This window comes from Arachis hypogaea, chromosome 18 (assembly GCF_003086295.3).
Source record: "Arachis hypogaea cultivar Tifrunner chromosome 18, arahy.Tifrunner.gnm2.J5K5, whole genome shotgun sequence".
Classification (NCBI taxonomy): domain Eukaryota; kingdom Viridiplantae; phylum Streptophyta; class Magnoliopsida; order Fabales; family Fabaceae; genus Arachis; species Arachis hypogaea.
This window is the reverse complement of record NC_092053.1, coordinates 3,642,150-3,661,096: the sequence shown is the minus strand read 5'-3', so window position 1 is coordinate 3,661,096 and position 18,947 is coordinate 3,642,150. Positions and strand designations below refer to the sequence as shown.

General features: G+C 32.9%; 2 protein-coding genes across 2 annotated transcripts; both read right to left on the bottom strand.

The window, feature by feature from the left end:
- Positions 1 to 5,959: 5,959 nt before the first annotated feature.
- LOC112773099 (ankyrin repeat-containing protein At5g02620) lies at positions 5,960 to 8,389 on the bottom strand. The gene is made up of 4 exons (XM_025818141.3): positions 8,259 to 8,389; positions 7,549 to 8,077; positions 7,023 to 7,432; positions 5,960 to 6,951 (listed from the first exon to the last, which is right to left on the bottom strand). The coding sequence occupies exons 2-4, from the start codon at positions 7,862 to 7,864 to the stop codon at positions 6,043 to 6,045; spliced, it is 1,635 nt and encodes a 544-aa protein (XP_025673926.1). The 5' UTR covers positions 7,865 to 8,077; positions 8,259 to 8,389; the 3' UTR covers positions 5,960 to 6,042.
- Positions 8,390 to 16,957: 8,568 nt separating this feature from the next.
- Positions 16,958 to 18,947, bottom strand: LOC112773113 (3-ketoacyl-CoA synthase 12-like). Its single transcript, XM_025818153.3, has one exon. It carries the CDS (start codon positions 18,619 to 18,621, stop codon positions 17,164 to 17,166), a length of 1,458 nt encoding a protein of 485 aa, XP_025673938.1. The 5' UTR covers positions 18,622 to 18,947; the 3' UTR covers positions 16,958 to 17,163.

Here is an 18,947-nt window from a genome sequence, read left to right as displayed (position 1 = left end):
CAGGCATTAACTGCATTGGTGAATCAAATTAATACGATGAATCAGTCAAATGCAAACAAAGCTCAGACAAATCCAGCTTTGGACCCGATAAGTCCTTATTTTTTACATCCTGGAAAAAATCCAGGATCAGCCATAGTTACAGTTACCTTGGTAGGAAATAATTTTCAAAAATGGGAAAGAGATATGTAGAGAGCATTGAAATCCAAGAACAAGATAAAATTTGTTGATGGCTCAATCCAACGACCACCAGAGGATAATGTGTTGTTTGAAGCGTGGGACCGTTGTAATACACACATTGTTTCTTGGATTAATCATTCTTTAAGCCCTAAAATTGCTCAAAGCGTCATGTGGATAAACTCAGCTGAGGAATTGTGGAAAGAATTAAGGTACAGATACAGTAATGGTGATGTGTATAGGATAGCAGAATCGGAGGAAGAATTGTTTGCAAATAAGCAAGGAGACGCATCAGTGACTACCTACTACACTAAGCTCAAGTCAATTTGGGAGGAGTTGGAGAATTTGCGGCCAATTTCGAGCTGCTCAAGGTGCCCTGAGAAGTGCAATTGTGAATTGAGCATAATGAGAGGTTACAAAGAAGAATCAGGGATAATGAGGTTCCTAAGAGGTCTAAATGAATAATTTTCAACTGCAAGGTCTCAGATTATGTTATCGAAGCCATTATCCAAGGTGGATGCAGTTTTTGTGTCTCTTTTACAACAAGAAAAACAGCTAAACATGGATGAAGGAATGGAGGAGAAGGCGCTGCTAATCAATTCCAGAAATGATGTTGGTAATGGAAGCATAAGGGGAAGAGGTAGAGGCAGAGGGGGAAGAGGAGGCTATGGAAACAATACAAAAGCTGGACGAGGATCCAAACAATGTACATACTGTGGTAAGAATGGCCACTTGGCAGATACATGCTACAAAAAGCATGGCTTTCCCCCTCATTTCAAGAACAATGGAGCCATGATTAACAATATGGTTGCTGAAGAGAACAATGATGAAGTCAGTAACCAATCTCAAAGGGAAGAATTTGGTAAATATGAGCCATATTTCACCTTAGAGCAAAGAGAGGCATTGCTAGCTCTCCTGAACCAACAGGATGCACACCCAACACATAGTATAAACCAAATTATTACCACAACTCTTCCATCAAACCAAGAAATCTCTTACATAATGTCAATTTCAGTTTTCAGTCCCAAATCCTGGGTCATTGATTCAGGAACAACCAATCATGTTTCATATATTAAAAATTCATTTTAAAAATTACATCCGATTCAACCTGTGTTAGTCAGCATGCCTGATGGCACAAACACACTGGTCAATACTGCAGGCACAGTTGTGTTCTCTGATCAATTTTATTTGCTAAATGTCTTTTATATTCCAAGCTTTAAATTCAATTTGATATCAGTATCAAAACTAACAGCAGATTTAAAATGCAAACTGATTTTTGATAAAAATGAGTGTGAAATCCATGACAAGACTACCAAGAGAATAATTGGTGTAGCTGAACAAAGGAGAGGACTTTATGCTTTTGAGAACCTAACACCTGTTCAAACTACATCACAAGCTACATCCACATCTTTAGCATTTACATTGTCTGCACAGCACACACAAATAGAGCATTCTGCACTATGGCATCTTAGATTAGGACATCTACCGAATGATAGGATTGCTATTATGAAAAGAGAATACAAAAACTTGAATTTTTCAATATATAATAAGCTTTGTGATTCTTGCCATTATGCAAAGCAAAAGCGGTTGCCGTTTATGTCAAGAATCTCTAAGAGCATGAATATCTTTGATATTGTACACATTAAAATTTGGGGTCCTATCAATACCATTTCTATTTCGAGTTTTAGATATTTTTTTACTATTGTCGATGACAAAAGTCGATTCACTTGGTTATACTTTATGAAATTGAAAAGTGAAGCTAGTGAATTAGTCAAGAATTTTGTCAAAGTGATTGAAACTCAATTTGGAGTGACAATTAAAAAAATCTGAACTGACAATGAACATAAATTTAAATTGAATAAATTCTATGCATCTAAAGGTATCATACACCAAACTACTTGTGTAGAAACTCCCCAACAAAATGGCATTGTAGAAAGGAAACATCAATATATTTTAGAAGTTGCTAGAGCCATGATGTTTTATTCTAACATGCCAAAGAAACTTTGGAATTTTGCAATAAGGCATTCGGTTCATGTCATCAATAGAATCCCAGTGTCTTATTGAAAAATCATTCTCCCTATGAGATTTTAAAAGGAAAATCACCTGACATATCTTACCTTAAGGTGTTTGGATGTCTAGGATTTGCTTCAACAAAATTAGCACATAGATCGAAATTAGAACAAAGGGCAGTCAAATGTGTACATTTGGGTGTTAAAGAAGGTGTTAAGGGATATGTTTTATATGATATAACAAGTAGAAATATATTAATCCCAAGGGATGTATTCTTTTATGAAAATATATTTCCATTTTCATTGGAAAGTTCAAAAATAAATGACACTGTCACAAATTCTGCACCATCCACATTACACAATTTTGCATTTGATGATCCATTCCCTGAATCTCATAGTAGCGTTAATCCTCGTACATTACTATCACCTAATCAATTAGTTCCAATGCATCATCATGAGCTTGACATATCTAAATGCTTACTTGCATCCGTAAGGTCGAATAATTCACCATTCATTAGTGCTACATCTAAGACACCTCAGTTTATTAAGAAATCTACAAGAGATAGAAAGCGTCCTGCATATTTAGAGAATTATCATTGCATGCCTACAGTGTCAGTGGATTCATACAACAATTGTTCCTCAAATTCAGGTCTTAACTCACATGATTTTCATTAGTTTTTCTTTGAAATTTTTGAAAACATGCTACATGAGCAAACAACAAATTTTTTTATTAGTTCACAATTATGTTTTTTGAGTCAATATCACCTTTTTTCCTTCTTCCTATTGATGCTTCTACCATTTTATCTACCACACACACTTTTCAACCTAAACACAAAGAGCCAAAATGCTATGCTGAGGCTATTTGTGATCCTAGTTCGCAGGAGACTATTAATTCTGAATTGACTGCTCTAAGAGAAAATAGAACTTGGACTCTTACCAAACTTCCTAATGAAAAGAAAGCTGTGGGATACAAATGGGACTTTAGGCTAAAACTGAAGTCTGATGGTTCGGTTGATCGTCACAAGGCCAGGCTGGTTGCTCAGGGATTTACCTAAACTGCTGGGGTAGATTATTTCGAGACATATAGTCCTGTGGTTAAGATGAACACCTTCCGAATTCTCATGTCTATTGCTGCGGTGAGGGACTAGTTCATCCATCAATTGGATGTCAACACAGTTTTTTTCCATGGTGACTTAGCTGAGGAAGTATATATGTGCCCACCACAAGGACTCGCTCTGGCCTCACCAGACTTGGTTTGCAAATTAGATTGTTCCTTTTATGGCTTGAAATAAGCCAGCAGACAATGAAACACTAAGTTGTGCACCACTCTGCTCAGTGTTGGATATTCTCAATCAAGACATGATTATAGTCTCTTCACCAAGTCATTTAATGGCAGATTCACTGCTATTTTAGTCTATGTAGATGATTTAATATTGGCTGGAGATGATTTGAGTGAAATTACCTTCCTCAAACAGCACCTGTATGACCTCTTCAAAATCAAGGACATTGGGGAGTTACAATTTCTTTTGGGGTTAGAGGTAGTTCAAAGTAAGAGGGGGATTACAATTTGTCAAAGGAAGTATTGCATCGACCTCCTCAAAGACTACGGGTTAATGGAAGGCAAGGCAGTGTCAACTCCAATGGATTATACCATCAAACTGACAAAGAGTACCGGAACTCCTCTAAGCTCAGTAGCAGAGTATAGAAGACTAGTTGGAAGATTGTTATATCTAACCAATACAAGACCATATATAGGGTATGCAGTTGGAAGACTAAGCCAATTTTTGGACTGTGCTATTGACAAGCACTTTGAAGCAGCCATAAGGGTACTCAGATATCTCAAATATGAGCCAGCATTGGGATTGATGTTCTCATCTCAAACAGGTTTAGAGCCTACTGATTTCTCGGACAACGACTGGGGTACATGCTTAGACACTAGAAGATCTATATCGGGCTATTGTATCATGAAAAAGTAAGAAGCAAAATACAGTGGCAGTGTTATCGTGTGAAGCAAAATACAGAGCCCTTGCCATGGCTACTAGGGAAGCACAGTGGATTACTTACATTCTAGAAGACTTGCAAGTGAAGCTGGACAGACCAATTGCAGTGTACTGTGACAGCCAATCAGCACTGCACATTGCGGCCAATCCGATGTTTCATAAGAGAACTAAGCACATAGATATGGATTGTCATGTAGTGAGGGATAAATGGCAAGAACAAGTAATCAAGTTGTTGCCAATCACCACAACCAATCAAACAGCTGATGTGCTAACTAAGGCATTGGCTCCCACCATGTTTCAGAAATGTTGCAGCAAACTCAGAATGGTGAATGTCACCAATTCTGGTTTGAGAGGGAGTGTTATCGAAACTAATTAGTCAGGTATAATAGTAATTAGTTAGGAAGTGTTGATGTGGACAAATTCTATTAGTAAGTGATTAGCAAATTAATTTGTTAGAATACCAATTAGATAATTAGTTATGTAACTTAGTTTAGAAGTTATTATATATAGCTGAAAATGTAATATTGGAGGTAATTTTTGTAATCAAAATGTAGAAGTGCAAGAATGATGGAGTTGTGACAGCTGTACATACTTTCCTCTGCATCAAGTTTTGTGAGGTTCTTCCCTTCCATTTTTTCTTGAACTCACCAATTTTAACAAGTATCAACTCCTTTTACATCATCTCGAAGAGGAGGAATCACACTATCAGGGAGAAAGTGTAAGAACTTAATCCCTTCTCTTCTCTTAACACTTTCTTTTACCAATCAATCAGAGCATCCGTTTGCATATCTTCATACATGACTTTATTATAATGTTTTAAAGCTGAAAGAACCTTAAGAATGGACAGCTCCAAATGGGGGAGCCGGGGAGTATTCCATTCCTTGTCATGAAGTGGGCGAGATTGGAAAATGTAGATGTGTCATGTCATACAAGATAAATATTTATAGGTTTGTTAAAACATGCCATTGACTTCTTCCTTTCCATTTAGGCCCAATTGGCCCATTAAGATTGTGAAAAAAATTAAACTTACTTTATAAGAAAAAACAAAGTTGATATAAATTTTTTTTCTCAAAATATGTTTCATGCTACGGTGACACGGACACGGAACATGATACGGGACACACTGACACATGAATTTTAAAATTTTATACGATGCGAGAACATAAATACATATAAAATATAAAGTAATTTTTAGATAAATTGTAACGCTATTTTTATATTTTCTTAATATTAAAACATAAATAATTTTTTAATTATTTTTAATATCTTATTTTAATTATATAAAGTATTTAAAATATTTTTTTAATAAATAATAATATATACTATTTCTAAATTTATTTTAAGAATACATGTTAAGAATAAGATTGGACACGCTGACACGTGATAGTATTTAGGTGTTTCCAAGCGTGTCCAAACAAAAATTTTTTAATTTTTATTAAAACACGATTGGACACAACAGACACGCATGTCGGATGAGTATAAATGAGTATCATATTCAAAATGTATCCGACACGCGAACACGACAAAGTTTCCATACTTCATAGGTTTCATCGTATATAACTTATTAAGAAATTGATTTCCCATATGAGTACTCATATGAAATGTCTCCATACAAAGATCGTGGTCGAGAATTGTGATTTAATATGTTTGATTTAGTTGTTTAATATTATGCATGTCAATTTGTTAACGTTATCTTTTTGTTTGGTGAATATTCACATATTTTTATTTTTACTGTTAGCAAGTATTGTTTATCATTGGTTGAATAAGGCTATTAACTTACTAGTATGATTTGGATTTAAGTTATATTATAAGATAAGATGTAGCTGTAGCTGCATAAATTAAAGCCATAATAGTAAGTTCTAAATGGCATACATTCTGTTTAGTAGTTCAGAATCGGAGTAAGCAGTGACTGAAGAAGACTTAGTCTTATTTGTATCCATGGAAGATCTCCTTATGTTCTTCAAATTAGAGGCCTGAATACGGTGCTTAATAACCCAATAACACATAGTCCCCAAGGTTGTAACCATTATTGTTGTCCCAATAACAGTAACCGAAATAGCAAGCCACATCTCTTGTTTCCCAACAACAACAAAAGCCAATGCCAAGAATGAAACAGTTATAAGCACACAAGCCAACCACATTAGCTTGTTTATTATAGCCATCATTTGCTTCTTTGCTTTGCTCTCTATAACCACCACCGAAGTTTGAACCACAACCACAGCAAGGGATATGAAAAGTGCAATTGAATCAAACACAAAGAAGATCAAGAATGCACCCTGTGGTGCTATGTTTGCTTCACCAAGTGTTGACCCTTCAGGGACATCGCTTGGATCATCAACAAACTGCCCGGGGACTGTGAAGATCGCCGCGAATGCCACCGTTGCAATTAGCACTGCCACCACGGTTGTTGAGTTTATTGCATTGTTTAGGCCTTCTTGGTGCATCTTGTTGATTCTCTTTGCTATGCCTTGCACCCGCTTTCGCGTTTGTCGGGTGTGCTCTAACTGGTTGTGGACCTCATGTTTGATGTCACTCACAGTTTGTTTTAGCTCCCTGGCAGACGTGGTTGCGGTCGTGGCTGTGGCTGTGGTTGTGGCTGTAATTCCATGGGACTTTACTAAGGCGTTGGCGTTCACAACGCCGTGCTCTAACAGAATATTCTTAACATCGTGGTTCCCCATTTTTTCAGCAGTGTCTAAAGCAGTCTCACCAGACCTGTTAACAACTTTTTTGTTTGTTTCTTTCTGCTCAAGAAGCTTCTTTACAATCTGTGCAAACAAATCAAATTTAAGCCAAATGGGGATTGTCTTTCTATGTTGATATCAAGTTATATATTTACCTGAGCCCTGCCCTTTCTAGATGCTATATGCAATGGTGTGTTTCCCTTATTGTCAACAAAGTTTATAGTTGATGGATCTCCTTTGATCAACTCCTCCACCACCTCAAGATTCTGTCCCTTCACGGCCATATGAAGCGCCGTCTGCCTCTTCTTATCGATTCGAGTTGCAATCTCTCTGTCCTGCTCAAGAAGCACTTTCACAACCGCAACATGTCCATTCCTTGCAGCAGAATGCAAAGCTGTTTTCCCATTGCTCTTGGCAATGGTTGCCAAGCCTTTTCCTGCTTCCAAGAGGAGCTTCACTATCTCAACGTGCCCTTGTGTCGCCGCCGTGTGCAATGCTGTGGTGTTAGATTGATCCACAGTCATTGATAATTCAGGATGAGCTTCCATAAGGATCTTCACTATATCTGCAAAAAGGAACAATCCTAGTGCCTAAGAACATTTATTCACAAACCTAACAATATAGTCTTACTAATTACTAAGGATAATTAAAAAGGTAAAGAAAAGGAAAAGAGATACAGACCTAAATCCCCTTGTTTGGCAGCAATATGCAATGCATCAAAACCGTTCCTAGCTTTGATTCCAGCATCAGCAAGATCATAAAGTTGAATCAACTCCCTAACTAGATCAACATAACCATATTCGGCAGCAACATAAAGAGGTGTTTCACCATCTTGGTTCTGCCTTGCCAATAGCTCATGGAGTTCCTCCTGATCTTCTATACCAGTAAGGGTCTCCCTTAGTACAGAGAGACTCCCTGATCTTGCTGCAGAATGCAAATGGGTATCATCCCTCTTCCCTGTTAACTGTTTGGTCATTTTCTTCCCGGTGACACTCATTGTTTCTGGAATTCACCTACCTACTCAATTTCTCTGCTTTCTTCTGATTCTAATTCTAACTCAATATAGTATATACAACCTTCTTTTCTTCCTTCCAGCAAAAACCCAGATCAAAACTAGCATTTTTCATGCATAAAGTGTAGGATCATTTCATACCATTATGGAATCAAAATTTGTATCCTTCTATTTTCTTCAGGTCTCCGGGATCAATGCCTGTAACCAACAAAATTGAAGAAATGTAACACAATGTACTGTCTGAAAAAAAGGGCTAAGATTAAGAATTGAAACGTGAAAGGCACATGTAATAATAGATAAATAGATAGAGATTGCAACAATAACTTCTATTATGTGAATCTAAATTCGAAGCAGAAAAATGGAATTGTAACACACGCACCTAGCTCAGCGATAAACAAGGCACTTTTGCAAAGGTGGTGATCATTGTCGGGGAAAACATATAACGGAAATAACAGAACCAGCTGTGTATATAATCAAATTAAACGGAGTTTGCTAAATACAATCCATTTATTAATGAAATGGATTTTATTCCATAAATAAACAAACAAAATTAATAAATGCTTTTCTTATTCTTTAAGTAATTATTGGATCGGATGTATTTATTTTACTAAGTATATGGTATAAGCACATTATTATATGGACGAATATATTTGTATTTTGTAATGTCCTTATCAGACCCACGTGATAATGACGTCAATGCATGTTCGAAATTAGAGTTAACCTAAACTCCATTAATCTTTTTGTAATTGTGTTTGGACTGACGAGTAGGAAGTAGTAGACTTACGTCATTCTTAGTTGTCTTATGTATAGGATATATGTGAAACTAAGGAGGTGAAATTGGGTAAAAAACTATGAAAACTAAAGGTGTGTGACAATGCTGGATAATTAGTATCAAGCCATCTCAATATGTTTGATAGTTTCATGATTGATGGCTAACACAACTTTAATTAATTCGAGAGAACAACTCATTGATTTTTGTCGCATAGGCGATTGGCTAATTGTAAAATTGGATAGTCAGTGAATAAATTATGAATTGATTTATTTTTGTGCAAGTTTTTAAACTTCGTCTCTGATCTTTTTTCTTCCGGGGGGTTCTATGTGAAAATTATTTACATTAATTAAGGAGATATCTAAACTATCAAATTATATATTAACAATTGCTCAATCTAATTAACGCTATAGCTTATATGTTAACAACATGCATGAATTAAAGGTTCACATGGTTCAGAACTTCACAGAGTTACTAGATTAGAAAAAGAAAAAGAGGGAAGGTGGGGCACGAAGGTTTAATTATAGAAAAGTATAGCTAGATAATGAAAATACTAAATAATGTAAATAATAAATATATCGAATATTTATTTATTAGGTGTGCAAATAATTATTTTATTATTAAAATTTAGGTGAATAATTTAGAGGTATAATATATTTTTATTTGATCAACAGTTATTTATATTATTTAAAAAAATCATTGATTCTCTAGCATAATCCGTTTAATTATTTTAATGGTGATGATTACTTCGCATAGAAGAAACCGAGAAGAAATTAAATGTGTTGATTCATTAGAGCATCCAAATACTACTGTTAAGTAAGTAAATGGAACATGAAAAAGTAGCAATAATTAAAGCCCAACGTAATGTTATTTTGAAACTCAACAAATATAATTTATATATTAAAATCAGTTATTAATATATTTATATATAAATATATATTATTTAATTTATTTTTAATATTTATTTATATCTTAATATGTATTTTATATTGATAGTTAATTTTAATAATTAATCTTTTAATAATGTTAAGAAAACAAAAAATAACTAAAACTTACCTTATTTAATATTAATTATTGTAATAATTAATAAAGAGAAAATTTTATTTTTCTCCCATGCGAAATGTTAAAATGACACTCTCCTCCCCTCTATTTTATAAATGTATATTTTTTTCCTTTCTAACTTTTAAAAAACCTCTTCTTTAATCCATTTTAAATTTTTTGTGTTAACTAATGTTAATTTTATCTATTTTAAAAAAAAAATTATTTTTAAAAAATACCCATTAACAAAAATTTTAGTTTTTATCATTAAATTTTGCTTACCAAAATACCCTTTAATAAATTATTCTTTTATTTATTAAATTATATTTTTAAAAAAATTTAATAATTATATTATTTTTTAAAAATGTCCTTCAATAATTTTTTAATTATTAAATTATTATTTTACCAAAATTTTTGTTAACAATTTTTTTATATTTTACTATTAATTTTTTGATATTTATATATATTATTTTAACATTAAATAAAAAATTTTAGTAAAATTATTTTTCAATATCAATATATATATTAATTGTTATACATATTAACAGTGTAAGATTTTTATTTAATGTTAAAATAATATATTAATATTGAAAAATTAATAATAAAATATAAAAATAATTATTAACAAAAATTTTGGTAAAATCACAATTTAATAATTAAAAAATTATTGAAGGGTAGGTATCTTAAAAAAAAATAATTTAATTATTAATTTTTTTAAAATATTTTGGTAAAAATACAATTTAATCAATAAAAAAATATTTTATTAAAGGCTATTTTGGTAAGAAAAATTTAATGATAAAAAATAAAATTTTTGTTAATGGCTATTTTTTCAAAAAATAATTTATTTTTTCTTAAAAAATGGATAAAGTTAATATTAGTTGACACAAAAAATTTAAAATGAATTAAAGAGGAAGTTTTTTAAAAGTTAGAATGGAGGGGAATGTACATTTATAAATAGAGGAGAGGGGAGTGTCATTTTACCATTTCACAGGAGAGGGGAGTGAAATTTTCTCATTAATAAATACTAAATAAGACAAATTTTAGTTGTTTTTTATTAATTTTTTTTGTTACTAAATATTTCTGTTAATTTTAATATACATATAATATAAGAGTTATGCTACACATACAAATCTTACAAGTTGGGCCAATTTTAAAAAAAGCTACATTCACCCATTGAGCGTGATAACACACGCGTCACTCAACCGTTTCCAAAGCGCGCTCTTATTTACTATTATGGAAGACGCTTCTTCTTCACGTTCCTCCTTCTCCACCTCCTCTTCCTTCTTCTTCTCCTTCTTCTTTGTGTTTCTCCTTCTTTTTCTTTTCGTGTTTCATCTTCATCGTTATTTTTTTGATACTGTTTACTGCATTTTTTTCCTCCTCCTCTTTCTATTGATTTTGTAACATTATGTATTTTTTTTCTTTGTTTGATTTTTTCTCCTAAGAAGAATGATAAGAAAACGAAATAAGAAAATGAGGAAGAAAAAACATTAGAAGATGAGGAGGAGGAAGATGAAGAGTTTTGAATTGTGCAGAACTTAACAGAATAAAAATACACCAAAAAATTCTTAAAATACACCCAAATATCTTCGTGTTATACCCAAATATCTTCGTGTTACACCCAAATTTACTGTAAATACAGAAAAATATTTTCTCTAATGCTGCATTTTTTTCTTCTTCTTTTTTTCCTTATTTATTTCTTTCTTTTAGTTAAATGAATGTAAGTTCATCCTCTTTCAAGTTATTTTGCAGCATTATGTGTTTCTACTTCTTCTTTATTTGATTTTTTTATTTTTATTATTGTTAAGAGAGTAAAATAAGAAGATACTTGAGAAGGTAAAATAAAAAAGAAAAAAGAAGAAGAAGATGGTGATGATGATAAAAAAAAAAAAAGAAGAAGCAGTAGAAGATGAGGAGGAGGAAGAGGAAGAGTTTTGAATTATGGAGAACTTATTAGAATAAAAATACACCCAAATATCTTCGTGTTACACCCAAATATCTTTGTGCTACATCCAAATTTGCTATGAAAAAATGTTTCCTCTAATATTATATTTTTTCTTCTAAATTGAATCACACCTTAGCCACTTGATTAGATTTAAAATAATAATCAATTTCGTTCTGGTTCAATTGACAATTTGAACTTGAATTATTTATTATCTTCAACAACGAGATAACTGATGATGGAGGAAAAAGAGAAAAAGAAAAGAGGAAAAGAAATTCCAAAGAGGAAGAGGAGAAAGAGGTGGTATTGATGATGACGATAACAAGAAAGAAAAATTACAAAAAAGAAGCTAAGTGACACGAAAAAAGAAAAAGAAGAAGAAGAGAGAGAAAAAAACATAAAAAATACGTGAATATAAATGATTTGTATGATTTATATGAAAAAACGTTTATACGTAAAGAATAACTCATAATATAATCGTTTTAAACCTATAATATATAATTTGGTATATATTATTTCTCTTAGAAAGTTAGCGGAAACGGTCAAAGAAAGTTGAAATGGGTCAAGATTCAAAAAAGGCTTACTCTATAAACAACTAAAAAGAAGAAAGGTGAGTGGTGGTAGGGAGACACATGGAGTGTGTGGTGTGCAAAGATCCAAACAAACAACGCCGAATACATAGCATTGTTTTCATTTCATGTGGTTAATGCTAAACTTTTCTGTCGGAGCTTCGTAAATAATAAATGCTACTACAAATTAAAACATAGTAACCAACACAACAGTGCGCACGTGAATTCTTCATGGACGCACGTGAGTAACACCACATACACGGCATCAATAAGTCCCAATTTAGATGTTCTTGTTCTTAATTGGACAATGCTGCTGCCACGCCTAATCTCTAGTAATAATACTGTAATATGATGTACATGTGTAGGTGCGTGTGGGTCGTATTATTAATTAATTGTAGGCGTACATTGTAAACAAGAAGATACTATAAATAGTTAGCACATATATACATGCAAAAACAGTCATGAGGATAATGGTCATCAGTTTCAAATAATACAATGTTTGTGAACATCAACATTAGTTGAATTGAAAGAATTGTAATCTTGAACAGGGGCGGAGCCTCATACATTTGAAGGGGCAATGGCTCTCCAATTTAAAATTTTTTATGTATATAACTTTTTAAGTTTTATATTAGTCCCGTTTAATTTTATTTTTTTCGTCTTCTAAAATTATATATATATTTTTACATTAATTCCCTCTAAAAAATTACTCTAATTTTTTTGGTTTTCTACGATATTCTTTAATCCGACAGGTCAAGGACTAATCTGCCACAGTACTAATCTCCATTTAAGGGTTTAGTGCATGCATAAGGCGAAATTCGAATCTCCGATATTTGTTTAAGCAAACTGGTGAACTAACAACTAAACCAACCCAATTTGACTACCAAAGTGTCACTTGTTGACCAAGTAAACTAGCTATATCATATGCATTGGGCTCTTGTGTTTAGAAAGCACTTTCAAGTTTCAAGTCCATTGGGCTTTAAGTTAATTACCGTCTATTCATGCCCAATCCGCCATGTAAGCTTCAAGATTTCAAAGGTAGGGAAACCAAAAAATGCACATAGACCAAAACACAACATGCTAAGAAATATTGCTTATGGGCTTAATCTCACAAAGGCACAAACTACCAAAAACTAGAAGAAAATTGGTAATAGGGAAACAATAATTTTCACTATTGTGCCCAGAAAAATAATAAATTTTCAATTTTAATCTAATCATACAAGAGAAATTAATACACTCGTAAATACACACTCAAAAGTCAAAAGTCAAAATGGTTAAAACCACTTTTGATTTTTTTTTTTTAATTCTTAGTTCATATGAAAAATTAAAGAAAATATTATATGTATTTTTTAATATATTTTTATTTTTTTATTTTAAAAATCATTGATAAAAAATAAAATAATTAAAATTTTATTTTAATACGTAGCCTACATGTATGTTTAAAAAAAATATTTTTTTTAATATATTTGTCTTTATTTTTTTTGGTCTAATGAGTTGAATAGCATCCACTCTTAGCATTGCATTATCACAAATTCATGCACACTACATAATCACACATACAACACTTTTAAAAATTCAATTCCTATATTAGTCTCAACCAAATTTTAAATTTAAATCTAGTTGCTCACGAGATAAATGGATTGTCACTGCACCAAAAACTCGACCAAGTATTTATCTTAATCTGAATACAGCCATATCCCACTGCATAGTCACTTTATTTTTCATTTATTGCTCGATGCGTTCTTCAAATGTATGTGTAATTAATTCATCCCACACCCCTTGTCATAACATTGCCTTCGGATTTTGGCATCTGCAGATTCGCTGACCAAGATAGAAAATATTCAGAAATATTTGGTAACCAAAGAAAATCAGCCAAAAACAGTGATAACTTATCTTATTTAGCATTCATTAATTGTTGCGACAATTAATAAATATTAAATAAGACAAGTTCTGCTGTTTTTTTTTTTTTTTTGTCTTCCTAATATTACCCGAAAATATAAAACTATATCTTTTTCTTAATTAAATGGCAAATATATAGTAGTATTATATATTATTTAAAAACATTTTGAATTTTACTACCTTGTTTCTTCACGTGCTCTACATCTATCTTTTCAGGGGTAAAAATTAAATAACCCGTTCTCCACCTCCACCTTATTTTTTTTGGTATTTTGACCACACAGCTCTGCTATGTCCCAGTCAGATTTCAAAATTTGGAAGCTTGACTAGTAGCATCAACTCATATAGATCTCCCTGAACCATAATATGTCACTATATGCTGTTGCTTCCAATGTAGAAGCCTATATTCCTTTTACAATAATGGGCATTGCCTACAAATGGCATACCCAACTTTCTGGTGTTTTCTTTTTTTCTTTTTTTTTTGTTAAATCAAGAAGTAAATTCCGTACAAAAATTTTAATTTTGAAAGGAACTACTACATTGATAACATAATAATACCAAGACCAAAAAAAAAAAAGATAATATAATAATACTGATAGCTAATTAGTTACTATACTGTGCTGTACATGAACGTAGTATATATATATAAATCCAATATCTGCATGTTCCACCAAATCACAGCCAAGTTGGTCGTCGTGCAATTAATATGCACGAAAGAGATAGCTACCACATAGGACTTGGCCGTTACGAAATGTACGAATAAAAAAGAAAATAAAGTGTATAAGAAAGTGTAATTAATAACGTAACGCATGATATTGTTCATATTTTTTACTCACGTCAACAAGAAAAGAAAATCGCCAATGAGTAATAGTTCAAATGACATAATCTCCCCATACTCAATTAATAGGTTGCGGGTTCGAGTCTCATATATTTGGTAAAAAAAAAATCATATTATTTTCACCCATTATGTTAGATTTGTATATTATTCCAGTTTTGATTTGTAGATAAAAGAGAGGTGTGTCAAATATAAAAATGAATAGGTGTTTGTGGTGCCAAAATATATATTAAGTTCAAGTAGTATAGGATGAAAAAACCTAGCATTTTAGCTAAATTTTTTGTTAGATATATAATTATTTATGTTATATTTTTTTATTAGTTTAATCTTTTAGAATAAGTAATTTTATGATATGATATTAGAATTCTAAAAATAAAAAAATAGTATAAGATAAATAAAAAAAAGTTTATACAAAAATTTAAACTTAAAAAAGTTTTTATTTAAAAAATATTAAATATATAATCATTTATGTTATTTTTTTATTAATTTAAATTTTTAGATGGTGTAATTTTATTAATTTTTTTTAATGGAGTGTTTTAATGTTTTCATGTGTTAAGTACAAAAATCAAAGAGATTAGTCCGACTACAGTTAAAATGTTAGTTGTTTGGAAAATTATTTTACAATGAGCAATCAGTGAGTAAAGCCAGTTTCAAGGAAGGATGGATGGCAGTAAATTCTGGTTCTGAAATCTGAACTACTGTGTTAGAAATTTAATGTATGTCTGTTGAGGCCAGTTGTCCAGTGAGTAATGGGTCGTCCCGTCACCATGTTTTTCCATATATGAATGTTCCTCTACATATACATTTATTGACTTCATCTTTTATTGTTGCAAGTGTGAGGAGTGTTGAAGTTAGTCTCACTTTAAAAAAAGTAAAAAAAAGTGAGGAGTTTATAAGATGAGAGACCCATTAAATTAACACCTTAAGATTTTGAATTGGATGTGGTGTCTTCTCATCTTATATTCTCTCAATTGATTCTTCTCTGAAATCTTCTCGATGATCGAAAACTCCCACGGTTGATTCAACATCATTATCATCCAATGAATTTGAAAGGCAATTCACGAAACATATATTATAATATAGTATCAAATTTAAATAAATAAATAAAATTATTTAAAAAATATATTAAAAATATAACTCTTCATATATTCTTTTAAAAAACGTAATTTTACAACAATATTCATTATTATAACAAACAATAATAATAATGGCTACCAACAAGTGGCTACCAACAAGTGGGCATATATATATATATATATATATGGCCCATTTTATGTGCGATTATTTAATTTCTGATAATATTACTTTTGGCATGTATAAGAAAGTGCTTCAAGCTAAGGTATTCCTTCCTATTTATTTGTAACTAAATGAGAAAGATATGTGAAAACACTCATTAGCTTAGCTTGTACCTAGTTAACGAAAAAGCAATCCTAGCAAAATTCCATTCTTTAATTTCAGGGAACAATACTCCCTTTAATTTATTTCTGCTTGTTTAAAGGTTTTCAGGAGTTTGTGATCTAAATAACATGCATCACTCTTAATTATATTACTGTGGACCAAATTCGGATAACTATGTATTACTGCTTTTCCATTTCTAGGTATACTTAAAATTAATATAATTAGACACAAAAATTTGTCTATATATATTAACTTTCAAATCTACATGAAAAGATACAAGCAACTATATATTGTAAAGAATAAATAAATATATATCATATTATTGTTGACAAAAGAAAATTAAAAGTTGAGTTAAGAAAACAAAATATGCACATCCATCGGGTCCAATAATCAAAACTAATTATAGTACTCTATTAATGAACATCGTACACGTAATAAATTTTGGAAAGTACAAGAACTGTTTTGTTAATATGTTTTGACTAAAATGGAAAATCATTATTGCTACAACGAACCTAGCAATTTAAACAAACGAGAAACGAAAACTACGGAAAAAAAAAACACAAAACCTGATTGTGTGTGATATATAGTCTTCACTAATCCACAAATCGAAACTAACATAGCCCACCACCACAGCTTAAGGGATTCAACATACAACAATATAGTATAATATATAGTTTACAGAAAAATGTAGTAATAATCCAGAGAATGAAGAAGCTAAGCACTGTAATTAATTAACATTGTTACCTATCATCAAGAGATCGAAAACTTCAGAATGACAATGAAAGTGAACGTAAAATTCTAACAATTTTTTACTATCAATTTCAAGTGAAGTCAACTGTACTAGTTAGTAACAGGCTGACTAAGAAGGTTGAAGTTGGTTGGATCCTCAACAGCATTGATCCAACCGTACTGCTCCATGAAAGGGTTGGCAAGGGAGTGTGGTGGATAGTGATCAATGCATTCATCCCACACATTCCTATCCTCAACATCCTTCATTACTTGCCACAAACAGCTGTTACATTTAAATCCCGCACCAAAGCTTATCATCAATACCCTGTCCCCTCTCTTGAGCCTCCTCTTAGCTTCCATGTACGCTAACACATACCACAAGCTGCTTGCTGACGTGTTTCCAAACCGGTGCAGCGTCATCCTCGCCGGCTCCAGATCATACTCAGTCAGATCCAAACTCATCCCTATCCCATCAATAACCGCCTTCCCTCCGGTGTGCAAACAGAAATGATCTACTCCGGTCTTTAAATTCAAAGGCGATTTATTACCATATTTTGTGTTTGTTGCTAGAGCTGCTCCTTTAGGTGCTGACGTGGCAGATTTAAATTTTCTGAGGAGGGAAACGAGTAAGAATCTAAGCATCTCCCTAGCTGGTAAAATCTTGGGGGATAAGACTCTTAAATTGTCAACAAAGGCTCTTGTTGCTGCCTTAGGGAGATTCTTCCCTAGGTAGAACCCAAGCCTACCTTCATCGTCCTCCTTCTGGTTGCAGCAACCGTATGCATCATCTTTGGCGCCATGGTGTGTTCTCACCAAGCACTTGAGCTTGAATATGGCTTTATGCTTCAACCAACTCTTGTTACTCAAAAGAATAGCGCATCCTCCGGTTCGAAACAAACAATTGGCGAGGACCATGGATCTGTCGTTCCCTGAGTACCAGTTAGGGCTCAAGGACTCTGAAGTAACCAACAAAGCACACTTGTTTCTCTGCGACTTGAGAATGTTCTGGACTACGTCAAGAGATACCAAGCTTGCACTGCACCCCATGCCGGTGAGGTTGAAAGCCTTCACGTCGTCCCTCATCTTGTAGTGGTTGATGATTCTTGAAGTCAGCGACGGGACTGACGGGAACATGGAGACGTTGACCACCAGGACGTCGATGTCGGAGGCGGAGACGCCGGTTTTGGCGAGGAGTTTGGCAATCGAGTCGTGGAAAAACTCGTCCATTTCCGAAACGGCGTCGTTTACGGTAGGGTTAGACTCGCGGCCTTGGAGGAAGTTCCTTGGAACGTAAGTTTCTTCGCCAAGGCCGGATCTGACAATGGCTTTGAGAAGGAACTTGAAGTCGTTGAGAGCCAAGGTTTTGTTCCTGGATATGATGCTGCCGCTGCATTGAGTTCCAAGCTTTCTATCATCGCCTGGCTTGTAGCATTGGTACCCTAAAATGTAGCATTCATGGTCCCTTTTGTGATTCACCACCTTCCACACAAGGAAGCACAAGTACAATAATGGCGTTACTACATAGAGTAGTATAGTAGTAGCAGTGAGGGAAGAGGAAAACAACTCCATTATAGAGATAGAGAGATAACAAATGGATTTGAATTGAAGAGGGGGGAGGGGTGGTATAGTGATACTTTTATAGTAAGAATGAATGAATGAGGTCTCAACTGCCAACAAACTTATCTGAATTTCAATTGATTCCGTGTCGTTCTTTAATGCAAAGAACTGGTCACACCTTGGGCATGCATGTGAAAGCCAACACTTTCCCCTTCGTTTTTTCAGTTTCTAACTCCATTATATACCATACCTCCATACCCAACATCTTCTACATACATTTTCTTCTTTTATGATATCATATTTTCCAATATTTATTGCCAGCAAGTTTACGCTGTCAT

Coding starts and splice junctions, on each gene's coding strand:
- LOC112773099 (XM_025818141.3), bottom strand. CDS start 7,864: ATGAGTGTCACCGGGAAGAAAATGACCAAACAGTTAACAGGGAAGAGG. Junction 7,433..7,548: donor TGCCAAACAAGGGGATTTAG/GTCTGTATCTCT, acceptor TCCTTTTTGCAG/ATATAGTGAAGATCCTTATG. Junction 6,952..7,022: donor CTAGAAAGGGCAGGGCTCAG/GTAAATATATAA, acceptor TTGTTTGCACAG/ATTGTAAAGAAGCTTCTTGA.
- LOC112773113 (XM_025818153.3), bottom strand. CDS start 18,621: ATGGAGTTGTTTTCCTCTTCCCTCACTGCTACTACTATACTACTCTAT.